The sequence below is a fragment of the Lissotriton helveticus genome, chromosome 2_1, assembly GCF_964261635.1.
Source record: "Lissotriton helveticus chromosome 2_1, aLisHel1.1, whole genome shotgun sequence".
NCBI lineage: Eukaryota > Metazoa > Chordata > Amphibia > Caudata > Salamandridae > Lissotriton > Lissotriton helveticus.
In genome coordinates, this window is record NC_136059.1 from 981,502,328 (window position 1) to 981,520,248 (window position 17,921).

The window sequence follows — 17,921 nt, forward strand, 5'->3', positions numbered from 1 at the left end:
AAAAGCCTTCTTTATATTAATAATTCGGTACCATGTGACCGTATAATTTGGCATAGGATTGTTATAGGGATAAATCTGATGTGGACATATAATTTATATAATAGATGTCTTCAAAATTAACATCCCTTTAATGAGTACAAATTAATAAAAGTAATGCTAGATTATGTGATTAAAAAGTGTTGTTACATTCTTGAGGCCCCACAGTCACAAGGGGCTCTGCTTTAGCAAAGAGCTACAGCATTCCCTTGAGCATTTCAGTTTTGACATCCAAGAATGTTTCTTGTGCCTGGATGGCAGGGGTGCTATTAAATCACACCCAATAAACGTCTGTGGTTTTCAGGGAGAGGGCTTCACACGTTCAGAGGAAATTCTTCCTCAAAACCAGACATAAACCATGTATTAAAATGTATCTGAGGCAAGTATAGAAACTTTGAATACTTGTAAATTATCCACTCCTTAGCAAATAACTGTAAAACTGTGCAGTTCATCATGGTTATGATATAGAATTGATTATTTCACCACATTTACTCATTACTTATATGTCACAATGTATCATCACATTCTATGAGATTAGAAATTTAAAGTATGGTAACTCCCATGCATGGGAGTTCAGCAGCGAATATTCCTTTGTGAAAAGCCATGTTTCACTTCTTTGCATGCATCTTGGTCCGACATGGTGACTACAGGGATATATTCATCTCCAGCTCAAACTCTTCACAGGATACCTTCACAAGTCAGATCTACCAGTCTGAAAACCAACTGATATGGTTGCACATACTGCAAAATATGCAGCCAGAATTATAAAAACATTGTGGTGTTTCTCTGAGCCCTACTTAAGTGATGCAGCCTTCACTGGCTTTGAATGAAAATAGAGTTAACAGGTAAAACACACATGCTATAATTCCATCATCTAGTCCCATTGACCAACTTGAGAATTGTAAGGTTTATCAATCCCAATATTCTAGGCATTTGGGCAAGGAAAAGTGAAATGGTCCCACAGCTTCCTGAGGCCCTTTACCTTCTCTTCAGACAGATACTTGAGAGCAATCTTTTCTGAGAACATTTGTTGCCTACTCCCGATTCTCTACCTCAACCCAAGAAATGATTCTCCTGCAACTACATACGTGTATGTACTGCAAAACGGTATGATGGAACTGCACTCTGAATCAGGATCCTGTAGTGCATTATTAACATAAATAAATGAACTCAAATGTTTCTATCCTCTTCTCTTGGTAAAAGTGCACAATATAGTTTCGGAATATAGTTCTCTGGCGTACTCTTGCCATGTACCTTGTTAATGATGCTATCAAAGGCCTTGTGCAGCTTGTCGTGAGTAGAGGCAAGTTTTCGGAAATCCCGATGCGCTTCCAGTATTGGGATTACAATTTTGTAAACTTCATTCACCGTCTCATATAAGCCTGCCTGAGAAAAGTAAAGTGTGACACATAATTAGAATTATTAGCGTAAGCTGTTGAGATGAAAAAGCAAGGCGGAATCGGATTTTATGTCATAGCTGACCAACTTTTATTTTTGGTTTTGGTTCACCTTTAATTACAATGTTTGAGAATTCCTTGAAGATGCTTGAAATTGGTAGGAATGTGTGACTGAGCAGGGTCCCAATATAGCCGTAGCGCACGACGTAGCGGGCTCTACCGGCCATTAAAGGCTCGCTTCAACTTTAAAGGCCCGAGTCGAAGGCAGGGGCCTTTAATAAGAGAGCCGGCATTTAACCCGTCCCGTGCTTGTGACGGAACCACTCCGTCATGAGCCAAGGGCGTGCTGTGCTCATGACGGAGTGCTTCCGTCACGCTGGGGCCGCTCCGCCCATGCTGCATCAATTCCGCGCTTGTGCGGCTGAATTGATGAGTGGGCGAGGCCGTGACGGAACCACTCCGTCATGAGCACAGCACGCCTGTGGCTCGTGACGGAGTGGTTCCGTCACAAGCATGGCGGCGCCGTGCGACCCCCTCTCCCCCGCAGCGCCTTGGCGGAATTACCGCCGCGGCCAAGGGGTTAATGGACGTTAGAGCCCGCTATGGAAGGTTCTAAGGCTATTAGAACATTCCGCCCCTAGAGGACAGAATGTTCTAATTTGTAAAACAAAGGTCTTACGGAGCCCGAGGGGGTTCAAATCCCCTCGGGCTTCGTGAGGCCTTTCTCAGAGCAAAAGCCATAAACAACCATTGGATTGTTGATGCTCATTAGAAGCCATTAGAAGCCCGGAGCACTCCATTGTTGTCTTCCATGGAGCGCTCAACATTCCATTGTTCTAATATTCTGTGGCTTATACTTCTGAAGTGTGCAACAGCAATATAACTACAAGTCATTCGTTTTTTATACTTGTGATAATTGTTAAATTGTTAAAACAAAGATTTCCATATATATTTTCGACTCACTGATTTAGTGTAATGTGGTACTAATGCATTACTGAAATGCCATTTAACTCAATTTTTTTAATATAAAAAATCGTGGCAATTCTAGCAGTACTGTGTAAGTGGCTACATCTCTATGCACCTTGTATTATGTGAGTTTACCTGACAAATCATTTCTGGAACTTAGTACACCTCTTTGTTTTTCGTAATTGACATTTGGGTCGACCTTGCAAATAATTTCCTGCAAACTGAATTAAATATCTGTGTTTCATAATTATTTTATCTAAGGTGAGCTCACAAGTACTGCCCTACTAGTAAAGTTGTAATCACACCCCTACAATTTAATAAATTCTCGGCTTTCATTCTGTATTATCCTCTAACTCCGTTTTAGGGGATTAATATATGCGAGTTCCTTGCACCTCACATTTGGAGTAAACCCAGAAATGCTTTCTTCCTAGTTGTGGTGCAACCACGCACCTGGATCTTGAGTTATTCCTAAAATTCACTTTATAGAACCTTCTAGGTCTATTGTAGGGTCTGTATAATCCGCATCCTAGTAAGTTAGTATTCCATAGCATAGCAAATGAATTCCTAAGAGACCAGTATCACTCTCATATCCCAAAAACCTAACATGTATTATTAGTAAAGTGCTCATTCACCCGGAAGGATGTATTGGCACTGAATTATAGAAGCGTACTGTCACCAAACTCAGTGGTACTTATTTTATCAACATTGGAAGGAAGAATAGCTGATTGGACCCGCTGGTAGTTGAACCTGTGACATGAGGTCAAACATAGGTCCCTGCAGTGGCTGCATTAGTTGACCACACTTGTCTTGATCCTGCTTTAGCTATCATACACACAAGGTTGCACCTGGCCTTCCTGACCCTTAGTAGCTCCTAGTCCTTAGCAATGTCCTGTTTCAGTCACTTTTTTTGTGGTTTCACGAGTACGGCAATAGCTAGTACCGGTCTGGGTAACACTGGCCAGTAGTAGGTCTCCGAAAAAACCCTCTCATGCAACTTCTGCAGGGACACTGGCAGTGCGACAGGGTAATATACCTACCCCCCCCTAACGATTTGAACTGCTTAACTTTTTCATCCAGCAAGCAAATGAACTCTGCCAAGACCAGGCACCAGAAGGAACAGCTACATTTGACTGTATGAGTGACCCTGATTTCACGGCACAATTAGTGATCTAAACCACCTGGCACTATTGAAAAAGCCTGCAGCACATAGTTAGAGGAAAACTACCCGAATATAAGAAGCGAAAATCCCACCTGCAGTCAATAAGCTGTGTGAAATATTTTAAATAGTTGCAATAACGTTACCCCACGGTAGAAAAGATGCATTTAACTACTTTTGCATTCACAGAAATGTGTCTGTTCTATTTCATTACTTTGGGTTCCAACACCATGATCCTCATATTTCAATTTCAGGAGGTTTTGGAATTAGCCTGTCCTGATCAGTTATGCTCTCTCAGGCTCACAGGTAAACATAAGGATTTATTTTTAACTTTAGCAGCCCAGGCCTAGGTAGGGATACTTACCTCAACTGGGCGGTAATATTAACACCTTCTTCTCCCTCCTAGGGGATGGTGACAGATGCTAACGAAATCTGCTCTTCCTCCACTCTTAAAGAAACCCTTTCAGGATCCTGAGAACGTGGGCAAAAATTGTCCAATTTCTGCACCGTCATTTCTTAGAAGCATTCTAGAGAAGGTGTCACTTATCCAGCAACAACAACATACCGGTCAGAATGGGGGCCCATGGGAATATTTAGAGACCTCAGCTCTGGGAACATTCCCAAACTATATTAGACACAAGCAAGAGTTCCAGAGGGTCTGAAAGTGCAGTGAACCAACCGTGCAAGTCACCTAAAAGCCTATCAATCAACCCACTAACTAAGACAAGATGGTATACAAAGACATCCTGGTAGATGGTCTAAGGTTCCTGCACTTTCAGACCCTCTGGAACTCTTGCTTGTGTCACTTATCTAGCTCCATAGCTTCCTGGGATAACATGACATGCTTGATCACTGCCAATTGTCAAGGACTGAATGCTGTGAAGGACTCTCAATTTTATTCTTGATTGTCCAAAGAAAAGGCAACTCCTCCGAGTAAAAGTCTCAAGGGAGGTACGAGGGGCCTGAGAGGGGCTTGATAGGTCCAGCATAAAGGCCCCATGGATATGGATAGGCACGTCACATAACATCATTTAGCTTCACAACGGCAAAGAGTCCCCCTGCGGGGCCTGTTGGGCATTGCAGCGCCGGCCCTACGAGGAGCTGCCCTATGATGAAGCATGACACCCCTCGGGGTGTGTGAGGGCCCTTGCTCCTTATTGGAGCTATCCCTGGAGGAGCACTCACTACCTTTACTTGTCTAGCACCTTTTGGTAACCGCCATTACTGACGTGGCCTGTCACTTATTTCATGCTTCCGCTTACCTAGAAACAGCATACTTCTTCTCTTTACCAACTCCTGCCAGTAGTCGCAGTGCCACGCTGCACTTAATATGCATGGGAAAGGGCCTCCTTAATAAGGCTCCAATTAGTAGGAAAAACCCACAAGGACAAAATAAGAGGCCTTCTTAGTAAATCTCGCTTGCTCATGATGGAAGATACAAGGGTTGATTAGTAAGTCACCAAAACTATCCTGAACCAGGGTTGAAAATGTGCCAGGAATAAAAACCTCATAACTAGAAACTCCCAAAATGAAAGCCAGCCACAGAAAAAGAAAATCAGTGACAAAAAAGGCTTGAGAGTGGGAGAGGAATGTAAAGAAAAATAAGGTATGGGTTGGTTCTACTGCATCCATCTCAGGGCAAAGCCTTCTTATATATGGACCAGGTAGGACATGATATCACAGAAAAAAAGTTGGCACCATCTTGGATTTGGAACAGCGTATGCATATTAAGATTCCGACACTCTTTAACATATACGTGTCGGACCTTGCCAAAACCATTCGTGCTCATGGGATGAGCCTTACATCTTACGCCGATGACACCCAGTTGGTTTTAGCCATCCGAAATGACGGCCAAAAAATCGCCAATAATTTCAATCTGGGCATGCAGGCCATAGGGAATTGGATGGCATCCAATTGCCTTAAATTGAACTCGGATAAGTCCGAGGTGGTCATCTTTGGAAGCTTAACCCCAGAATGGTCCTCCCGCTGGTGGCCACAGTCTATGGGTCCTCCCCCCACTCCTGTCAGCAAAGTGAAGAACCTAGGTGTCATGTTTGACGACCGTCTCACTTTTTTCCCTCATGCAAACCAGATTGCCTCCTCTGCCTTCTATAAGCTACGAATCATTAAAAAAATCCTCCCTTTCCTTCCTGCGTCAGCTGGTAAAACCCTGATCACGTCCCTGGTCCTGTCCACCTTGGACTATTGTAATGCCCTATTCTTGAACTCCCAAGAAAAAGTCCTCAACAAGCTGCAAACCATTCAAAATGCTGCTGCCAGACTGCTGGGTGATATCCCCAAGTTTCAATCAGTCTCAGGAACCATCAGAGAACTTCACTGGCTTTCCATCAGGAACAGAATTAAATTTAAAGCTCTGTGCATTGTTTACAAGTCGTTGCACAACCAGGGACCAGCCTTTCTCACGCAACAACTTATTCCTTACCGGCCCACTAGGTCCCTGCAGTCTTCTGACCTCCTCCAGCTGGAAATACCCCGTACCAAACTGGTTTCATGGGGTGACAGAAGATTCCTCGTTTCAGCACCCAAGCTCTGGAATACTTTGCCACTATCCATAAAGAGCAGCCCCTCCCTGTGGTCCTTCCGAAAGCACCTCAAAACCTGGCTATTTGACCAATAATCACATCCTCCTGTAGGGCCGAAGTTAGCAGATACTCAGCGCCGAGATGCCCACGGGCCGTCGTTGCGCTTAATAAGTGTTTAAATAAATAAATAAATAAATATTTAACTACGCAGAGCTAACCACATTTGGTTCTGGATAAATCTGTTGCTTTCTCACATTCATTGGACAATATCCAAAGAGATGATTTCAGAGTAAGCACGAGGGACACAGTCTCAACACTAAAGAAGCTGGTTGGTATCTAGAAGAGACTTATTCATTACAGGCGGCCTTGGCATCACATTAAATCTCACTTTACAAGAACAAGTTAGAAGTCCTGGGGGCAGAAGAGGGTCATTTATTTATAGGTAACACTCCATCATGATCAATATAAAGCAAAGGAAGGATGGAATGAGACGGGATAGGTTTATGAAGTTCCACCCCTGGGTAACACTGCAATCTTTTCTGGTGATATTCTTTAACCATCCTGAACTATCCAAAATATTGACGTTTCGTACAGTAAATGATGTGGGATGGCACACTGTATCCTGAGTTCATAATATGGCAATCAGTGAAAGAGTTAGAAGATTTGGAGATGTCTCAGAGGTTGGTTAGGAGCCTCATGTCAAAACTGATGTGGTAATACAGAACCCGGAATTCTGAAACCACAGGCTACAGAATTTACCAGATACAGTATTTTCACGCTATTCTGAATTTCAACCTGTGAAATGAGAATTAACTGCAAGAGTAATTTTTGTGATCCATAGTCTTTCCACTCGCATTGTGCACCTTTCCCTAGATTAGGATGCCTGCTTTTCACAGGTGAAATGTGTCCTCCGGAAACCCTGAGGATGTGGGGTTTGTGTCTTGGGGAAAACCGTAAAGATAATCCTGATTCAGGAAGAAATTCACATTTTCATTAGAATGAGGATTTTCGGAGAACAGTTAATGAAAGCCTTAGCAGCAATTGATAGAGACTTTTGGATCTAAAATTTCAGACAACAAATGGTGAGATATCGCTAGTTTTAAGAAAGGAATATAAATAAATTGCAGGAATAGACTTATTCAGCTTAAATATTTACACGTCATCCTACATCTCCAAGAACTGGTGGGTGAATGAAAAAAATGATGCATGTAAATTTTCACACTGTGATATTTTCACCTGCTTCTGCTTTGTTTGTGTTGCCTCAGAGGTTGCCACATATTTAGGTGCGCTTCAGTGGCGACAGATGCTCATGACGAATGTGACTCAAATGTATTGTCATTGGTTTCAATGGTGCACTTAAAAACATGAATTCAACACTTTTAACACGTGAATAAGGGGCTTAGAGGTGGGGGTTTCCACAACGCTCTCTATGCAGGGATCGCAGCTCACTTCCGACGACTACAGACCATACAGAACACTGCAGCCAGACTCATCCTCGATCCCCATAGATGATCCCACATCACCCCCTATCTGAGGGTACTCTACTGGTTCACTGTGCAGATAAGATGCTAGTTCAAGCTCCTGACCCACGCATACAAGGCCCTACTCCGACGTAGCAGATGCGGAGATCGCTCCTTCGCCTCCCTACCAGAGAAAACATGGAACGAGCTACACTTTCATCTCCGGGAACTCCTTGTCTCTTCCAGAGTTCTGAATGTCCCTGGCGACCTGGCTACTTGGCTAATCAACTGGACCCTGCCAACGTCTGGTGACAAGAAGCGCTCTACAAATCTACTGATTGATTGATCACCTCAAAATGCTTTGTGAAATACTTGTTATCCCTTATGGTGTTTGTCTTTTTGGTGTACTGCTAACATATCAGGAATGATGCACAAATTCTTTTTTTTTGCTATGGGATTGCACCCATTAACTAAAGCACTCTTCCTCGGCTAGAATGGCAAAGGAAAAGTCGTTGACCTTCAAAATACAGCACATATGCTACTTCTTTGTACTGCATTATGTTACACTGAGTTAGTGGCCTTTAATCCACACACATTGCAATGATTCGCCCTTTCATGGTTCCAAGGTAGGTAGGACACAAGTCTTGTACCTAATTTCATCATGAGCATTCCACCAAATTGTTAAAGCAAGAATCAGGGGTCTCCTTTGGCATAAAACCATTACAGACGAGATCAGAGGCCTTGAATTATCACTTCCCGGAAGTCTTCCTAACAAACATGCATCGAAGTAAAATGCAGACTGTGGTAAGAGAATTTACAGAATAAATGAGGAAGAACAAAACACTGGTATAGATGCTGACTTTGGAACGGAGGAACCGGGTTCGAGTCCGGTTCTTGGCTCAAAATACTTTTTTTCTGGGCAAATTACTTAACCTCCCCCGTGCCAAACAAACATGGGCAATGTCTGGCTCTCATGTAAAACGTCTGGCCCTAATGTAAAGTACTTTAATGCAAATTGTTCAAATTCTCATATATAAAACACTGCAAAAATAAAAAAGATAAATTACACACTAACTCTGCATAAAAACATGAGCACCAGAGTGACTTCTAAAACATCCAGATGTAGAGAAAATCAAAACAGCTACTGAGAACTAATCACACTGCAGAAAAGAGACCGGAAAACCCCACCTGTCTTTAGCGAACACGGATCCGACTACTGGCTATGGGTGGTGTAGTCAATGGTGGTGTAGTCAGATTTATCTTGAACATATTATGTGATGGATTATTCATAGGATGCTTTGGATCACCAAAGGCAAAAGACAGTGTGGATTTGTGTGTTTATTAAAAAATGAAGTTTAAGTCAACATTAATATCAAGGCAAGACAACTAATCTTATGTCTATCAAGATGATATTTAGTTCCTCATAGAAATGTATTGTTGTAAACTCCACCCTGTAATCTCCTAGGACATGGGAATTGTTAGTGTTTTTTTTTAGAAAGAAACTCCTGCTTTATGGAGTTTGTTTCTGAAAAACAAAGAAATGTTAAAAGTTTGGTGAACGGCGGAAACAACTGAAATATCGGGACGAGTTGCCTGGTAGGTAGAAACTGAGTAACAATGAGTAGGACATAACAATAATATCCACATCTCTACAGGTAATAAATAAAAGTATAAGCAAGGACTTTTTGACTGAGAAGTACTTCAATAACATAAATGTGACCACATGAGAAAGTAGATGATTAGAGACTGAAAAATGATGTCCTAAAAGATTTAATCATTGGTGATGCATTCGATTTACACAATACTGAAGAAGAGAGGATGGCTACAGAGGGCATATCAATTCATAGGGTACAGCATCAGGTGGAGTGCAGCTGAAGTTTTGAGAAAGCATTTGACAGCTGAAGCCTAAAAGAGGGAATGGACATTTGCAGACTGTGCCAGAAACAGAAAGGCAAACCCATATCATGTTGTGAATCAATTGCTACACATTAAAAATAAATACAATATTTAGATCACGGTTCTCCATAATGGATCCAGGAGGGCCGGATCCATCTCAGATTTTTAAGATAACTACATCTATCTAAATAAGGATGTGCAATTTTTTTTGCATGGATCTGGCCTCCACGACTGACTTTGGAGAACCCTGATTTAGATGATGCGTATGTTGGAGGGCAGTAAGTCGTGGGAGTTTTACATGTTGTGGTAAGCGAACGCTGAGCTGCCGTATTCAAGCAAAACCATTTCCATGTTGCACTTACCGTGCTGAAGAGGTCAGTAGCTTGTTCCAAAAGTCCTACGAGGCCATTTTCTGAGAAATACCTTCCAGAACAAACCCCATCTTCATCAGGAGAGAGAATGTCGTCAGAGACCGCAGATTCCTCAAGCACATTGGAGGACACATTCTGGAACAAATGAGAGGAACCACATGTCAGCACCAGAAAACAAATTTGTAAACACCGGAATTTGTACCTGTACTTTAGTAAAGCAGGTCTCAGCAGAGAGTCAATTAATAACAAACTTCAGTTTTTGATCAATCAGATGTCTAATGGAAGTGTCGCAACACACACTCAAACAAAGAGTAGCAACAAGTGACATAGAGTTCTTGTTTCTCACTCGACTACATACTCAAACAAACTCACATGTGACGTGATAACAGTACAACTAGTCATCAGCACAGCTTCTAAACAATTCTCACATAGGTCACCCTATATACGGACCCTAATTCAAACCAACCAAGCACAAACTTAGGATTAGCATGCTACACCTCTTTTAAAAGCACTTCAGTGTTTTCTCAGGCATATGTAGCGCTTTATAAATGAAACTTCAATACAATTAAACACAGTTTCAATAATAATGCAAATGAGAAGTAAGAAAACGTGCAAATTCTAACATATCACACATATTATGTCAGATTCTTTTGATCTTTAGTGTTTTTCAAAAGCTGAACTTGAATGAAAATAAATATAAACAAAGGAATTTGGAGGGCAACTCATTCATAACTCAAGATTGATTCACTTCACTGTCTGACTTCCAATGGAATTGTATATGAGCTTCAAATTAAAATCAACCTAGTCTCTGTCTAGTCTTAATCAAATCAAGCTCTCTCTCGTGCCAAAATATCCTCAAAAAAGGATGCATTTCGCTGAAATTTGTGCTGGGACAGGAATGTGTCCTGCATGATAGTTTCACATACACCCCTGCCCTAAATGACCCAATTGCAAGTGAATTTGGTATCCTGACTTCTTTTTGGCACCAGCACCCATGAAATTAAGTGTGTATGCTGAGGCCAATTGACCCTGAGTCGCAGAGTCTAGCTCTGACATTAAGTGAGGCGTGTCAAAGCGTATCCCTGTGGCCACACAAGTTACTATTTGAGTCCCTGGAACATGTAGAGTGAGCACTGGTGGCTGCATAACAGTTTTGAATCCTTAGTATCTGGAAAGGCCTTACTCCTGATCCCAGAACTGAGCACAATGCCACCCATCCCGCTCATGCAAAGTTCCATTCACGTGTCATGGTCACACCTTGCACAGATACCCGTGACTAGCAAGTGGGTTTTGTGTGTATGGTGCCTGCTAGCAGGACTCCATGTTGGTCATATGTGTATGTATTTTACTGGCAAGTGGGTTCCATTTTGGATTTCCCTTTGCTTTCACATGGCACAAGATGGTGGTGTTGATAGAGCCTGCCCAGGCAATGGAAGTTTATTGCCTATATTCCTGTGCTGGAGGAATCCTGAGATAGAGACACAAAAGTGTGGATGGACGGAGAAAGGGCTGTCCATTGACATTCAACGTGACCTATTTGGCAAGGGATTGCTGATTAGTCCTTCCTTAGCACTATTATTTATGTGATGGAAAGGGAATGGGGTGAGTCATTAGATTTAGTTGTTGGTGTGGAAGACATTTCTCGGCAGGACCAGGGCTTTGTGTCGTCTGCTGGGTGGCCCATCGAGGAATGCTGATGGCAGCCAGATGCATAACTTCACACCCATTGTGCTCATATCCTCGTGTCTGCTCCCCCTTGCTGCCTCTAATTGTCTTACCTGTATTTGTTCCCTGTGATTTTATTTTGCCCATTGCTCCTTGTTTTATTACGCTTGCTCTTTCTTTGGCTGATTCCTTTATCCCCCTCCAGCTTCCCGCCCCCCTGGCTGCCCCGCCCACTCCCTGCCTGTGCCCCTTCCATCTGCCAGGGCCTACTTATTGGAGATTGCAGTGCGCCTGCCCCCACGAAGGTGTGCCAAAGGCAAGCCAGCCTCCCCTCGTCCGTGGCTGGACCAAATCAGTGCCAGGTAGCCTGGCCCTCCGGCCACAAACAGATACTCCACCACACAGCTCTGAGCCTGGACCCCAGATGCTGCAACAACAACTGCTACATCGCATCTCCTCGTTCAACGGTAGGACCGTTTACCTGCTTCTGCTGCCTCTTTTTTTGCAACTCAGGACCTCCCACCCTAACGGAAACCCTCGCCACACCTGCCTCACCGACCACAACCACCCCAGAACTAAAACACTGCCTCCTGCTCAACGTCAGATCACTCTGCAAACACACGACCAAAATCTGGGACACCATCAGCACCCTCACCCCGACGCCATCTCCATTACAGAGACCTGGCTCAATCTCTCCTCCACTCCCGACATCGCCACCGTGATGCCCAATGGCTACAAGATGATACACTGGTACTGCACCAACAAACTCAAAGGAGGCATTGCCATCATCCACAAAGAAGCTATCAGTTGCACCACTACTGAAAACAACACCACACCGATCAAGAAACACCTCAACTTCCAACTAGAAACTGACAGCAAAACAACATCAGAAGCATCCTCAACTACAGACCACAGGACTACGCTCCAGCTTCTGTAACACCATCCCCACATTTCTCGCCCCACTCTCCATTGACTCCAAGCGCCACATCTTCTTGGTGACCTCCACTTCCACCTCTATGACGCCAAAGACACAAACTCTGCCAATTTCCTAGAAAGCATGAGCAACATCAGCTTTACCCAGCTGGTCACCAATCCCACACAAAATTCAGGACACATGCTTGACCCGATCTTCACAGACAGCGACAGAGTCAAGTATAGTCATGTCACTGAACTCACTTCACCACCGCAGGATCCCCATGCACCACCACCTGACCCCTCACCTCCTCCCACCACAGCTGGAACATATCGCCCTACATCCACCATATTATGATGACAGCATTTGGAGGGAAACCCACAGAACTGTAATCACTTGAATGACGGCAGAGCCTGCCTTAGCTCCATCAAGATTGTGATGTTGGTTTCCGACAGTCTTTCCATGTCGGCCTTTCCGACATAGAAAGGCTATTGGAAAGTGACTTTGGGGGCCCCTAGCAGGGACTCCAACCCCCCGAGGCCCTCTGCTATGGGGCTTGGGGTTTGGGGGGCACCTATGGTACCTCCCTAAACATCCCTGTGCCATGTGGCAGGCACCGCTTTGTGCCTGCCACACGGTGCAGGGATGTTTCCAAACATTAATTTTTCAATGGAAGCTTGTGCTGCAGGCCTTTTCCGCCGGCAGCGCAAGCTTTCATTGAAAAACAGATGTTTGCTGTCGCCTCCTAATCCAGCAGTTGGAACCGCCTACCCAAGGTCGGGGCGTTCCAAACCGCAACGGTGTTGGGCGGGAGATCGTAACGAGCCCAAAGTGACTGAGACCCAATGGATGAAAGCCCTCAACACCACCCAGCCAGACTACCAATCAGAAAGGTACTTTAATGCCCACTGGCCTTGGTCCATATTTCACCTCTTCCCAGTCCAAGTCGTCCAATGTTCCGAACTCCGTTTTCCACTTACTTTCATTGATCCCAAAACCTCCATAGAATTTGCAATATCACCTCCCATCGAAGGAGTCCATCCAAATGCTTTGCTCAGAAAGGGAGAATTCTTGGAAGTTTAGCATCTGTGTATTGCAATTGCACATTTTACATTTCATGTGTATGTTCTGGGAAACATTTGCCAGCTTGCAGATGAGCAAATTAGCAAACAAATAGTATAACTAACTGAGGTACGAATTAATTAAAATGCAACAGCATAATAAAAAGTAAATAAAACACACCTGAAAGCTGACACTCCCGATTGGCAGGTAGTTGTGGTCTTCCAGCATACTCAGGTACTCTGCAACAAGTGCTGCTGCGTGAACCAGACACATGCCAGCTTCTGTCTTGCATTTCTTATTGGAGTGTTTCTCTGTCATATTCAGTAGCCAGGTCAGCCTTAAGTCAGGGGACGTCTGATACCCTTTTGCAATTCTAATCAAACATGATGAAAACAGTAACTGTGATTTACTTTGAAATACTACAAAAATCTGTTGGCTTCAACTTTATGGTTGGAGAAGGCATTTTAAAACATTTAAAAATACTTTTAAAATTCTTTACAGTTCAATATTTCTCTTGTTTCATTTTTGCATGTGGATAATTTTAACATGAGTTTAAAATCATATGTACAAGTTATCAGATGAGCTAGCATTTCTGAGCAAAAGTTAAGCTCAAAGGATGCACAAAAAATGGAGCAACGTGAAGAACCATCATGGTAAATAAACACACATATGTATTTGGTCGAAACGTTTTAGGTTTATGCTAAACTTCGGTCATATTTCTCGAGGGAGCGTCCCAGAGTCCCTAGAAATAGTTCAATAAATCATCTGTTTCAGACCATAGACCCCAATCTTCCATATTTGAGAGTTACCACTTTCAGGTGTGGTAGGTAAATATTGTTATTAATATACTGTTTGACATAAACATTGTGGCCTAAATGTTGTTTGCAAAAATAAAATTCTGCCGGGGTTAATGTCAGAAAAGCTACACCCAATGGGACAATATAACATACTATTTATGTCAGACGATATTTCTGTAAATGATTTTGTGACTTATATTCGCCTGTTAAGCTCCCACCAACTTGTGATGTCATATTTGACAGTGCCTGCTCCCCGAGACGATTCCCAAAGGGGATCCTGCCCAATGGGTACAGCTTCCCTTTACACATCTGTTACCACCTCATTTGAAACACCAGTAACATTTCAATGGTTTGCAACTGCAGTCACAAACCATTGATACATCTCATGGTATTTGCAAATGATTCATTAAACCCATTCTATGATTCAGAAATGTATGTATTTGAAAAGTTTTATGTAGCGCGAACAAGAACCTTGTGGGTATCAGAGCACTTTACAAATTATAGGAAGCAGAGATATATAGAATTCATACTGCCATGAACTAGAACAGCATATGATGAGACAACACGCCAGAGGAGGGTGTTGACCCTTCAATGTTAAGACAGAAAGGCCAAAAAGACAATAGCATGCAAGCAAGTAATAATAATAATGACAAAATCTAGAACAGTACAGGTTAAGGCAATACCCCAGATGAGGGTAGTGTCACCATAATATTAATACAGCTAGATCAGAAAAGGCAATAACATAACAAGCAAGTAATAATCATAATGTTATAATCTAGAACAGAACAGTATCAGACTACACCCCAGATAAGGGTGGTGTCACTACAATGTAGAGACAGATAGCATAGACCAGATAGAAGTAATCCTGAGTGGAGTTTACGAGTCACAATATGCTAGGAGAGAGGAGTTCCTAAGGTCTAGGGCAGAAATGTGTTCATAAATAGTAGTTAAACTTCTTTCTTGAAAGATATAGTTGAGGGACTCAGTCTTATTTCAGACGGGAGGGAGTTCCAAATTCTTGGGGTGATGCCAAAGAATGCTCTGATGTAGTTTTGCTTTTTGGAGAATCTTTGTGGTTTAAGCATAGAGTGCTGGAGCTCCTAGAGGATCTGGAGCCTCCCGAACGTTCAAGCTACTGAGCGAGGTAGCTAGGGGTATTGAAGTGTAGAGCTTTGTGGGTCATGCATTAATTTTTCAGTTAAATTATTGCTTCATAGGGGAGCCAATTGAGAGATTTTAAATCAGAGGTGATGTGATTATTTCTTTTGATCCAGTGATGAGTCTAGCAACAGCATTAAGGGAGGCCCTTAAGGGGCCTGTTTTGGATCTGGGCAAGCCACAGAGTTTGGCACTTGAATAGTCCAACCTGGGAATCTCTAGGGCATGGACAGCAGACTTGAAGTCGTCGTGGGGGAGGAAGGGTTTTAATTTTCTTGAGATGTTCATTTAAAGGTTTGCTCCTTTAGTGGCAGCACTAATGTGCTTCTGCATATTAAGGTTCTTGTCGAGAGTTATTCTAAGTGATCTTGCTGAATCAATAACTTGTGGTAAGCAGTTGAAAGCTGTTAGTTGCTTTATCCATTCATTAACGATGGGTGAGGGTGGGGCGATTAGGAGGAATTCAGTTTTGAGAGTGTTAAGTTTGCTGTGGTTGCATGAAAGCCAATTTTGAGTATTTTGTAGTGTTAAGTTGAGGGATCTAATGACTCCAGGGGAGGAGACTTTCCGATAAAGTTGGATATCATCGGCGTACAACCGGAGAGGTCTTAGACAGGCACTGATTTATCTTGACCTTTTGAGTTCTGTTTTAGATAAATGAGGTGAACCAGTTTAGGACAGACCCTAAGAATCCCATCCTGTGTTCCAATAGGTCTAGTAGGTAGTCATGCTTAACCATATCAAATGCAGAAGAAAGGTCAAGGAGGATAATTAGGCATGATTCTTTTTGATCCCAGATATTTAGTGCCTCACCCATTATGTTTGTAAGGACCAATTCAATGCTATATTCCAGGAGGATGCCAGATTGGAATCGGTCAAGAAGATGGAATTGTTCAATGTGGTTACATAGTTGGACGTGTAGACATTTTTCAAGGAGCAGTGCCAAAGTTGGAATGTTGGAGATGGGGTGAACGTTATTTAGGTCAGTGTGATCTGCCGTTGGTATTTTAGGAATGGGGTGACCAGCCTAGACTTTAGGCAAACAGGGATTTTGCCTTGACTTAGAGAGGCGTTTATGATCTTGGTCCACATTGGGAGTATAGACACTATGATCTCATTGAAGAAGTTAGGGGGAAGTGGGCCATTGAAGTGGTTTGAGGGTTTTAAATCTGATAGAATTTTGAGAATGGTGATTTCCTTAAAGGTATAAAAGGAGTTCCAGAAGGTGGTGTTTTTGAGGACGTCTCCTGGTAGGCTTGAGGGCACAACTCTCTGGGAAGGGAAAAGGTTGGAGTGAGGTAAAAAAGGACAAAGCTCCACTGCCATCTGCAACTTAGATCACATATTTTCTATCTTCTCAAGGAAGAAGTAGGCAAATTGTTCGCTTTAGGTGATGGACTGGAGCCAGATGGGGAACATTTGGGAAGGTCATTTGCTTGAAGTGTAACAAGCTCAAACTGTTTTTTTGCCAGTTTTTAGCTTGATCAAGTTGGTTTCTGAAGAAATTTGCTTTCGAGTTTCTGATGCTTTTGTAATATATATTCCTCAATGATCTCAAATGTTTGAGGTATTCAAGGGAAGGTGAGTATCTTTAGCTTTGTTCAGCTAGTCTCAAGTTGTGTTCAGTATTGAGGCTACTATTGTACTCTGGTTTAGAGTCTTTGGTGGATACTCTTTTTAGCCCAATGTTGAAAACTGAGTCGGGTCGGGGACAATCGATATTTGCCCGGCGGTATTGCCTCTATGACCCTCTAGTTATTTAATCAATGAAGAGGCAGGCGCTGGAGACTGGAAAGCAGGAAACAAGGTTTTTATTTTCTCCGGAGGAGAACACAACAAAACCGGCAGAAGGTATCGTTCTGAGGTGCTCTAGATACATTTCTGAGGCCTGGCCTCTTATACACTGTTTTATGACTTTATTGTAGATTACACATTCATGTTAAAGCTTTGATGTATGGAAAAGACATTCCCGGAAATCCCCTTTGGGCCCGTACCCACACACATTTACAGTCGAAGTCCCCACCCTAGTCACAACAGGTGATGAGTATCACGCAGCTGGATATTCCGCCGATTCACGGAATGTGGGGGGTTTGATCGGATCTCATGGAGTGGGGGCTTTGATCAACCCGGGGATCCTTTGATGGGGGAAGCTTTCTATTGTACGGGGAGGGGCAAGGAATGGTATCGGCAGAGCTGGGTGTCGGCCTGGGAACGGGGAAGACAAAACGGGCACACAGGGAAAAAGGGGGTTTGCGTCTAAGGGCCGGAGATCATGAAAGGGAAGCAGGGAGGTGTCGCGCTGGGAACAGGATGAGGGCCTGGGGCAGAGCAGCGCCGAAGAGGGGTTTATGACTCAAGGCAGGTGCAAGCAGGGGGTGGTCAGCGTGCAGGCTTAGTGAAGGCGAAGGGCTATGCCAGGGGCCAGCGGCATGCAAAAGGGTTCGTTCTGATCGGGGCATCTTAAAAAAATGGCGGGCGCGCACGACAAAAGTGTGGCATCA

The 17,921-nt window shown here is 43.2% G+C and overlaps 1 protein-coding gene across 1 annotated transcript in view; it reads right to left on the minus strand.

Moving 5' to 3' along the window:
- DOCK8 (dedicator of cytokinesis 8) overlaps positions 1 to 17,921 on the minus strand; it is a 765,653-nt gene that overhangs the window by 32,457 nt on the left and 715,275 nt on the right. Inside the window, exons 39-41 of the mRNA XM_078675733.1 lie at positions 13,646 to 13,838; positions 9,817 to 9,960; positions 1,291 to 1,422 (exon numbers count right to left, since the gene is read on the minus strand). Coding sequence (XP_078531859.1) covers positions 1,291 to 1,422; positions 9,817 to 9,960; positions 13,646 to 13,838 — 469 coding nt within the window. The remainder of the gene's footprint in view (positions 1 to 1,290; positions 1,423 to 9,816; positions 9,961 to 13,645; positions 13,839 to 17,921) is intronic.